General features: G+C 37.4%; 1 protein-coding gene across 1 annotated transcript; it reads right to left on the bottom strand.

The window, feature by feature from the left end:
• Nucleotides 1-5,931: 5,931 nt before the first annotated feature.
• LOC108734488 lies at nt 5,932-7,195 on the bottom strand. Its single transcript, XM_025980615.1, has 2 exons — nt 6,319-7,195; nt 5,932-6,118 (listed from the first exon to the last, which is right to left on the bottom strand). Exons 1-2 carry the CDS (start codon nt 6,588-6,590, stop codon nt 5,932-5,934), a joined length of 459 nt encoding a protein of 152 aa, XP_025836400.1. The 5' UTR covers nt 6,591-7,195.
• Between the last annotated feature and the right edge of the window lie 3,357 nt (nt 7,196-10,552).

Below are 10,552 nucleotides of genomic sequence, written 5' to 3'. Positions count from 1 at the left end.
TCTAACGTCATTTTTCCTTCATCAATTTCATAATTTATGTTAATACCTAAATAAGTATTTATCTTACCTAAATCTTTCATCTGATTTTTAAGTAACTATGAGTTTTTGTCGAAATTCAATTTTTCTTTATCCTTACAACAAATTAATAAATCATCTATGACAATAATTAAATAAACATTATCATTACTTTTGTCATCTAATGTATATAAGCAACAGTAATTTGTACATTTATGCTTTTTCTGTAACGAAAATGCCAAAATTGTAATGAAAAGCATTACCTTGTCGGCAATAACTTTCCGTCTCTCATCAACGTGACCGTTGTCCTGGAAGCCATCCACCAGAATCGGAACCGTGATTGCACTGCAGGAGTGGTTGAATAGCCATTTCATCAAAAACGACGATGCAGTACCGCTCCAGTATGTCGACCGACTGAACCTTCTTCGTAATGGAATTCATAATGCTTTCATTGATTCCGGTGGCAAACGGCACTTGCCGTAGGAATCTGTTTTAAGTCCCCCGAGATGGTGCCACAAAAAGTTATCGCAAAAGTTTCTACCCCTTCGGACATTGTTTTAACAGGGAGAAAAACAGTACCTCTTCGTTGTCAGAGTAACGTCTGCCCCGGGGGCGCAGACCTTGTCCTTTCAACTGAGCCATGACGAACCTGTAAGTATGTTTGTTAAGTATTGTCTTTTAAAATGCCGTGGAATGAGCTATAATACGGCATTTGCTCCACTTTTCGCACTAGGTCCTGACAGTCCGTGGCTGTTGTCCGAACATTCTGAGCAAGTTTTCGCAACTGGCGGGAATTCGGTTTCACAACTAAAAACGGAAAACGCTTGCGTGACCGACGTACAGCTTTGAATTCAATTTTAGGAGGATCATCTATCAACTCAAGTTTACAAAAAAAGTAAACCGTAGGAAAAATGTCCATTAAAGTTCAATAGGAATCAATGGAAATTTTGTAAATTCCATTCAAATCCAGTTGGCATAAATGGAAAAATAATTGTTTCCATTTAATAATTCCCCTTAGAAAAAAATTCCATTGAACTTCAATGGGAATCAATGGAAAATTTGTAAATTCCATTCAAAACCATTTGGCATAAATGGAAAAATAATTGTTTCCATTTACAATATAATTCCTGGCCACATATACTATTAGCCTTTTTCGATACAGTTTTTGCTTGCCCAGATGCAAGAGTAGCGATATTGCCAATTAGGTGGTGGAAAATCAATAATCTAGTTTTACCTATGCGTGCATGTTGGGGGTACGTGAGGGACCACCACGGTAGTAGAGTGAGCGACAAGCAAGGTAGTAAGACGTTTGATTAAAACGATATATTCCATTTAGACGTTGAGCATTTTTGGAAGACGCAATGCATTGAATATTGTATATAAGTTGTATATATTTAGTTCCGGTTTGTTACTCGTTTTGCTGTTTGCTGTTTATATTCATTATCATGTTTATTATATATGTATTCAACTACCCGGAGCCTTTTATTAAACAACCCCTAGACAAGTGAAAAGGCCTACATTAGAAGCATTGTTTGATGATTTTGAACCATGACAGAATATAGAGGAGGCCGAAGTCATCTATGAGAGTGATGTAGTTTTATTAGAAGCAAGTGAAAACAAAATCTTAACAAAATTATGAAGAGCCCGACATCCAGGCACGTGCTTTGGTTCAGGTATCTGCAGAACCAAATTCTCAACAAAATAATATGGATTGTGGAAAAAAACATACTGATGAAGTTCCAATGGAACGCAATGGGATTTCTATTGAGTTCAGGAATAAAAATCCCATTGAGTTTGGGAATGGGAATCCCATTGGCAATTCTCCATTTATTACCATTAATTATTATATTATCAATGGTAATTAAATGGCACTTTTTTAATGGAAATTGAATGGAAATTTTTCCTACGGGAAGTAATGAGGGACAACATGCCAGAAGTTGTGGGTGCAGATGTGGGCGGAGCGGGTGTCGCTTCTATTTCCGTGCGAACGAGCACATCTGTGAAAAAAATGAAAATAAGTACAAAGGCATTGTAGTCATATACTATATACGGTAACTTACCGGAACTTTCGGCCACAGAAGTAAATCGGGCGGGTGTTGCCTCTGTGTCGACGAGAAATGTACTACCTGTAAAGAATGTTTCATTGCGTAAATGAGAAAACAACATCATATTATTACGGAACTGACCGGTTGTGATTACAGACGCCGTTGTTGGTCGGTAGTGTTTCGTAGGAATCGGCGTCAGTATGTAGGACTTCTGTGAAAACAAAACAATTAGAGAAAAAATTCTCAAGTGATTTCAATTCTTAGTGTATGCTCAATAACAATCACATGTATGCAGGGATTGGTTATCTAATGAAATGAAACATAAAGAAAATATGGAGGACAAGTTGAAAAATGGATATTACTTACCTCTCTCTGCAGGAGCATTTGGCAACAATAACGTCGGAACGCTATCCCAGTTTACGGTGGATTTGTTCCACCGACCACGGTAGAAAATGTCCGCACCGAAGTTGATGTGACTTAGTCGATACGATCTCCTTACAGGGTCCATCGGTTTCTGCAGGAAGCACGGCCAACCCTTTCAATCCACAGTTGATAAAGCTGTGATAAAAAAAATAATAATAATAAATAAAATTACCGTAATACATAAGTCACAGATGAAACGTTAGAATGATACATTAATTCTTAATATGTACAATAGCAAATCGTGCAACTCCATATGAAACGTGATACGTACGAAATGGCTATAGTAACCATCATTGTCAAAGTAACGTGTAATTTACTAAACAATATACATTGAAAATTCAGTTCCTTACCATTTCGTCTTTAGGAAAAATATGCATGGGAACATCCCTGTTGGTATTACAGCAGCCGTGAGTACAACAGTAAAACACCATTGTAGCAATGTTGTACGGAAAAGCTGCTGTAACAAAAATTATTACCATTTACTGCAGTAGAAAGGTACAGACAAAATGAAAAATAAAAGAAAACACGTAAAAAAGTTAAGTAAATAGTAAACCGATATTTACAATTAATCCCACTACCCCGTTCCTTCGTAAGCTAAAATAATGAAAATTACAGTTTCGACCCAAACTCGTAACAATAAAATCGCAGTAGAAATAAATTTATTAGGTATTCCAAATTTAATTTAGTAATGAAGAAACTTCACATAATTTTAAAAGAACATGTGAAAATACAGATTATTGATAAAGTTACCTAATAAATTCTACTATTTCTACGGCAAATGTAGTCATTTGCAATCGAAAATTGCAATTTTTTGGGTTTTCATAGAAATTTGGTTCTCTACGTGTATATGCACGCGGCAGTTATATTCACCTATAGTTCATACGCTGAGCATTGAGTATCATATTACTTGTATGTTCTATGCATTACGTTAAATCTAATGCCTAATCATTTTTTATATGTATTATGTATTTTTAATTTTTTTATGTGCAGAGAAAGAAGGAATGGTTTTTTAGAGTTAGTTACTTTTCATTCTTCTAATAATGAAGTAGATTGTAATCTCTAGTTTTTAATAAACGTTTTTAAAAACAAAGTTTCAAATTCCCGAAACTTAATTGGCGCAGTCAGTAGGATAGTTAAACGGTTCGGACAAAAATCGCCAAAAAAGGACCGCGTCGTTTTAACGACTAATTTAACTATCAAAAAACAAATTGAACTTTTGAAAAAGTGTACTACGCGTGTTCTGCACAAACAAAGAACTCTAAATTGGTGGTTCCTGATCAGAACAAACATCGTCGACTATCATTAGCCAGCCAATTTGGGGATTGGAATTTTGGAAGCAAGCCTAACTTCGGTTGCCGCCCATCAACAAAGGAGAAGGGCAAAATCGCCTTCATTCCTAGAACCTAGGCTAAGAAAAATGAAACCAACTGTACTGGAAGTGCTCATTCCATTGCTTTTCCCGTGTAAAGGGTAGAAATTTATGAATATTAGTGGTAATCCAGATTTGAACGAATTAATAGAATCATTTTCTGCAATGAATACAAGTAGCCCAAAACCAGTCGATATTGGCTTACTTCGTTATCAGGTCGATAACATTCCCGTGTTTGATGGAAATCCTAAACAATTGCAAAGATTTATTAATGCTTCTGAAAATTTCTTAAGAGCTTTTTAAAATATTGCTAATGTTAACGATCCTTTTAATATTTGCTTATCTGATACGATTCTAAGAGATCGTGCAGCTGATTTAGTAGGTTCAAGAATCGAACTTAATTCTTGGAAAGCGATTAAAGATTGCTTAATTTTAACGTTTTCTGATCAGCGAAGTATAGATTGCCTTATACATGATTTAATTTCTCTAAAACCTCATAAAAATGAAACTCCGTTACAATATGTTATGCGAATACAAGATTGTCGTAGCCTTCTTTTAGCTAAACTTAATGCATCAGATGTAACAGAAATTGAAAGACGTATTAAAATAGAACACTACAGTAATTTTGCTTTAAAAACTTTTATTAACGGATTACCTTATCAAATGCAATTAGTGGTTAGATTAAGAAATCCGACTTCATTAGAACAAGCCTTAGCACATGTAACTGAAGAAGAAAATTTTGTTTATTTCGGTACAGGTCATAACCAAAATCTTAAAAAACCTGTTTGTAAACCTCAAGCTTGTGTAAATCAAAAACCAAACACAGTTAATTTTATATCTTCGCATTATACGCAAAATCCTCAAAGTTCTACTTTTCCGTTTAAAATACCTTCACAAACACCACCCTATCGTCCACCTCTTTTCAGTAACACACCATTTAGACCGAATTTCCAAAAGACCAAATCTTCCAAATTTTTCGAGACCTCCTTTTCAGAGGAATCCCCAGCCTTTTAAGGTAACAATAATCGTGTAGATCTTCTTCACATTTACATTCCTGAATTTGACGCTTACTTTCTTATTGACACCGGTAGTTTAATAAAACCATCTTTAGCTTATAACTTTTATCAGCAGTTTATTTCAAACGAAACTTTTAATGTTCGCACTGCTCATGCTATTACGTACCATAACGAAATAGCTTATGTACCAAATTTTGAGATTTTTAGAATAGATGGTTATCATAAATTTTATCTTTTTGATTTTTCTTCTAGATATGACGGACTTATTGGTGCAGACCTTTTAAGTCAATTAAGCGCTACAGTTAATCTTAAAGAACATAGAATTGAAACTCCATTTGCAAAGATACCAGTTATTTACGAGAATTTAGAAAAAACATTTAATCCTCAAAAACACCATATAAGCAATCATAAAATTATGATTTCACCTTCACAAACCGTAGTTAAAATACCAGTTAATTTAGAAAAAGGACTAGGAATTTTAGACTATACTAAATTTGGTAATAGAACAGAAATGCCTGCAGCGTTAGTTAACGTAGAAATTTATTTTGCGTACACTACTATAATAAACGCTAATGAAAATCCAATGAAAATTGAAATTAAGAAACCATTAAAAATTGAACCAATAGACTCATGCGAAATTAATTTTAATAATGAATCAGAATTTTACAAAAAAAGAACTTTAGATAAAGAGCAAGATAACCTTTTGAGAACTTTACGAAATCTCCGCTTAGATCATTGTAACTCACAAGAAAATGAATCAATAAAGAAATTATGTTTCGAATTCAGAGATATCTTTTATTGCAATGATATTCCTTTAACTTTTGCCAACAAAATCCAACATAAAGTTAAATTAACTGACGAAACCCCCATTTTTACAAAATCGTATCGTTACCCCGAAATTCATAAATCAGAAGTCAAAGAACAAATTAACACAATGCTTAAAAATGGAATAATTCAACCATCCTGTTCTCCGTGGTCGAGTCCCATATGGATTGTACCAAAAAAATTAGATGCGTCAGGTAAACGCAAATGGCGCCTAGTAATTGACTATAGGAAGTTAAATTCAAAAACCGTAGATGACAAATATCCTCTGCCCAATNGAGGCCCCGTTGACGGTGTCGAATAATTTGTCCATAAAGAACAAAAATTCCCGTGTACTGACAGCCTCCTTAGGTAGACCGTTCTGTATTGCTGTTAACGTGGTCATCGCAGCCGCCACGTTTTCCTGCTGAGCACCTGAGCCGCTATAAGACATTCATTTTGCGGGTAGTGTTGATGTGATCTACAGTCAATTTGTTTTCTGTCATCTACGTCGTACAACTGACGAACGTGATCCCATTTCGCAACTTCTACAGTTCCATTCCAACATTGGTACCGAACGTCATTTAAAAAGAAATTGTTTCACATGCCTTTCAGAAGGTGAGGTGCATCACAGAGATGTACAACTTCCTATCCCCCTGTCAATACTCCGAAAAAGTTGGTTTCTTCACCTCGTCGAGCAAAGTATTCGTCGGTTTCAGCGTACAATCGGTTGATGGCAGCAACGTTGGACGTGACTTGATCTGGGACAAGGGCGCTAACAATTAGTCCAGCCCCCTGGCAAGCCACAACAACCTCGCGTATCCTGCGGACTAGAGAGTCCGTTTTCATACCCCCTTCGTTGAAATAGTATGCCATGGGTTGATTACACTTGCCGAAAATGCTACGCGCCATGAAAACCATTACCCCTTGTAGGCAATAACTATCCTTCTCTCACCAATGTGACCGTTCTCCTGGAAGCAATCCACCAGAATCGGAACCGTGATTGAACTGCAGGAGTGGTTGAATAGCCATTTCATCAAAAATGATGATGCAGTACCGCTCTAATATGTCGACCGACTGAACCTTCTTCGTAATGGAATTCATGATGCTTTCATTGATTCCGGTGGTAAACGGTACTTGCCGTAGGAATCTGTTTAAAGTTCCCCGAGATGGTGCCGCAAAAAGGTGTCGCAAAAGTTTCTACCCCTTCGAACTTTGCTTTAACAGGGACAAAAACAGTACCTTGTCGTTGTCAGAGTAACGTCTGCCCCGCAGGCGCATACCTTGTCCTTTCAATTGAGCCATGACAAACTTGTATGTGTGTTAGTTAAGTACTGCCTTTAGAAATGCCGTGGAATGAGCTATAATACGGTATTTTCTCCATTTTTCGCACTAGGTCCTGACAGTCCGTGGCAGTTGCCCGAACATTCTGAACAAGTTTTCGCAACTGGCGGGCATTCGGTTTCACAACTAAACACGGAATACGCTTGCGTGACCGACATTCAGCTTTGGATTCCCTTTTAAAAGCATCATCTATGAACTCGAATTTACAAAAACAGTAAGTAATGAGGGACAACTTGCCAGAAGTTGTGGGTGCAGATGTGGACGCAGCGGGTGTCGCTTCTATTTCCATGCGAACGAGCACATCTGTGAAAAAAAAATGAAAATAAGTACAACGGCATTATAGTCATATACTATGTACGGTAATGTTGTAAATTGTCAAGTACCTCGCTTTCTATTTCATCGTCTCTCTCTACATCTTATCTATCTGTCCTTGTTTTCTCCTTTATTTATGACTTTTCTGTACTTTCGACCACTATTCGCCTATCCTTCTCTTACCGGTTGCTAATACATCTGTGCTGTCTTTCTCTGTCTCACCACCTTTTCACCCTTAAGTAGCGTGCCATCGGTACCAAGAGGAGAGTACGAAGGTTGCTGCTAAGTCGCACCTTTCGTTTTATTCACCGTTCATTCACCGTTCATTCACCGTTTTATTCACCGTTTTATTCATCGTTTTTATTCACCGTTCTTGTTTCACCTAGTGTACGCCGATTGAAGGCATTGTATATATTGTAAATAGATTCAATAGATTCTACTACATTTACAGTGTTTTTTCAATCTCCAACAAAAACCTGCAACCCTTTAATTAGGATTGCTAGGACTTTTCATGCGATAATATAGCCGCCGATTCTGAGTCACCGAATCGTATGAAACAGTTTTTTGGTCCTTCGAGCCGGATTGTGAACATTTAGTTACTAATACAGTGTGTATGAGCCGCACCTTAATAAATTAGTGACATATAATAGTGTAAACAGTTCAGTTAATTAGTGCACGTGAAAGTGCTCCTTACATTAGTACTGGATTATCATTACATCGTTTCACTACAACCCTTGAGAAAATCATCGCTGAAAGAGTCGTCACCGAGAGGTCATCACCGTGAGAGTCACCGCTGCGAAATTCACCGTCGGAACCGTCATCAACCAGTCAAGGTAGGTTCGTTAATTTGTTACAAATCGCCATTCCTTTTGTTATCCTTTCTACTTAACCTAATCGCCACTCAAAATGACCGACGAATTACAAAGATTACACCGCAGACGAGGCTATGTACTAAGTACTATCACTATTTTATCAAAAACACTCGACGAATGGGATTCGAACCCCAACCAACGCGATGCTGATTATTTGCAAGCCACCTTAGAATCCATGGAAAAGGCCTACAAGAAGTTTGAAGATATTCAAGAGCAGTTAGAAGATATCGATGAAACAGAAATTGACCACCGGGAACCGATTATAATAAAATACAACACCGCTCTTGGAAGAGCCCGAAAATATCTTCGTGAATCACGCTCTCCGACACAGTCAACATCAAGTTCAAGTGAAATTCAAATTGTACCATCGTCAAATCGCCAAGCACCCCTACTTGCAAATTTACCTCAAATTAATCTACCTTCATTTGATGGTAATCCTGAGAATTGGAATTCATATTTCGATTTATTCCAATCATTAATCGATAAAACCGACTTGGAACCCGCTCGTAAACTGCAGTATTTACGCATGTCTGTGAAAGGTAAGGCATATGCTGCAATTGAGTCATTACAGACTACCAACGACAATTACCACACTGCATTGTCAATCTTAAAAGAAAAGTACGATTGCACCCGTCAGAACATGATGCGACATTGGGCAATTCTTCGTGAGTATCCTCGATTACAAAAGGATACACCGGTAGCTTTAGGTAATCTGGTTGACATATTTAATCAACATATGAGGTCACTAGAAAATCTAAAGGCTCCTGTTGCAACGTGGGATATTCCAGTCACAGATTTAATTTTATCTAAAATTAATCCAGCAACAGCATGGCATTGGGAAATGACATTAGACAACAATGAAGTACCCAGCTATAAAACCTTGTTGAAATTCTTAGAAAAAAGATCCAAGTACTCGACGTTTTCATCAACAAAGGAAACCAGTTCTCCAAAAATTGAAGTAGACAAGTTCAGGAAACAACATAATCCCAACACCCGAACCCATTCTTTCTTTACAAACAAGCGCACATGTCCCATTTGTTCAGATTCTCATACCATTTACCAGTGTGAACCATTTCATAAATTATCTGCAGAAGAAAGAGGAAATGCCGTGACCAAGGCAAAACTTTGTTACAATTGTCTGTCTTATGGGCACGGATATTCTCTCTGTGGTTCCAGAAAGGGCTGCAATAAATGCCAAGGACGTCATCACACTCTCTTACACCGATATGCAGAAAAGGGTCAACGGTCCAAAATTAATGGAAATACACCCACTTCATCTCCATCGCCGACTCTAAAGGAAAATACATCATTGCCCACTTCACAAAGGGCGGAAGATGCCCCTCATAAACCTGACAGGTCTGTTGCACTTGTAGTCAATTCAGCAACGAGTGATTTAATGGTTACTGCTGTCGTCCAAGTTTTCAATTGCCGAGACAAATCAATTCAAGCTCGCACCCTTATTGACACTTGTGCTACATCGAATTTTATGACTGAAGATTTAGCAAATGCCTTAGGACTCAAAATAGAAAAATGTAATGTTTCCATCGGTGCCTTAAACACATTAACAACTGTCGCAAAGGGTACCGTCAACGCAGTCATAAAATCAAGGGACAATAGATACGAACGATCACTTACATTTTTGGTAGTTCCTTCTATATCTCAGCGTATACCTGACCAACCTATTCATAGAGAAAATATTAAGATTCCTCACAATTTGAAATTAGCCGATCCTAACTTTCATAAACCCGCAGAAATAGATTTATTACTTGGAGCCGGGGTCGCCTTGTCATTGTTTTGTGTAGGACAGATGCAAATACAATCAGATAAGGGAATCGAATTATATTTACAAAAAACACGACTTGGATGGGTCATCGGGGGGAGCGCGCCGTCAATAAAGGTATCACCAACTCATACATGTCATATGACAAACGAAGTATATTTCGACTTAGCGAAATTCTGGGAAGTAGAAGAAGGATCACCAGGTAAAACATTCACCTCTGAAGAACAAACATGTGTTCAACATTTTCAACGACACGTCACCCGCAATCAGGATGGTCGTTATGTAGTCGCCTTGCCGTTCAATGAAAGAAAACCAGATTTAGGTGAATCTTATGCAATGGCATTAAAACGATTGTATAATCTGGAGAGAAAATTAACAAGGGATACTGAATTAAAGGATCAATATCATGCCGTTCTCACAGAATACTTAACACTAGGTCATATGTCAAAGGTCACTCATGAACAAACAGAAGGTTCAAATTATTATTTTCCTCACCACGCAGTACTGAAAGAAGGTAGCTTAACTACAAAGGTCCGTGTTGTCTTTGATGGGTCAGCCAAGTCCAGTACAGGGAT

This window comes from Agrilus planipennis, unplaced genomic scaffold (genome assembly GCF_000699045.2).
Source record: "Agrilus planipennis isolate EAB-ADULT unplaced genomic scaffold, Apla_2.0 scaffold62, whole genome shotgun sequence".
NCBI classification, from domain to species: domain Eukaryota; kingdom Metazoa; phylum Arthropoda; class Insecta; order Coleoptera; family Buprestidae; genus Agrilus; species Agrilus planipennis.
This window is presented reverse-complemented; position numbering and strand designations above follow the sequence as displayed.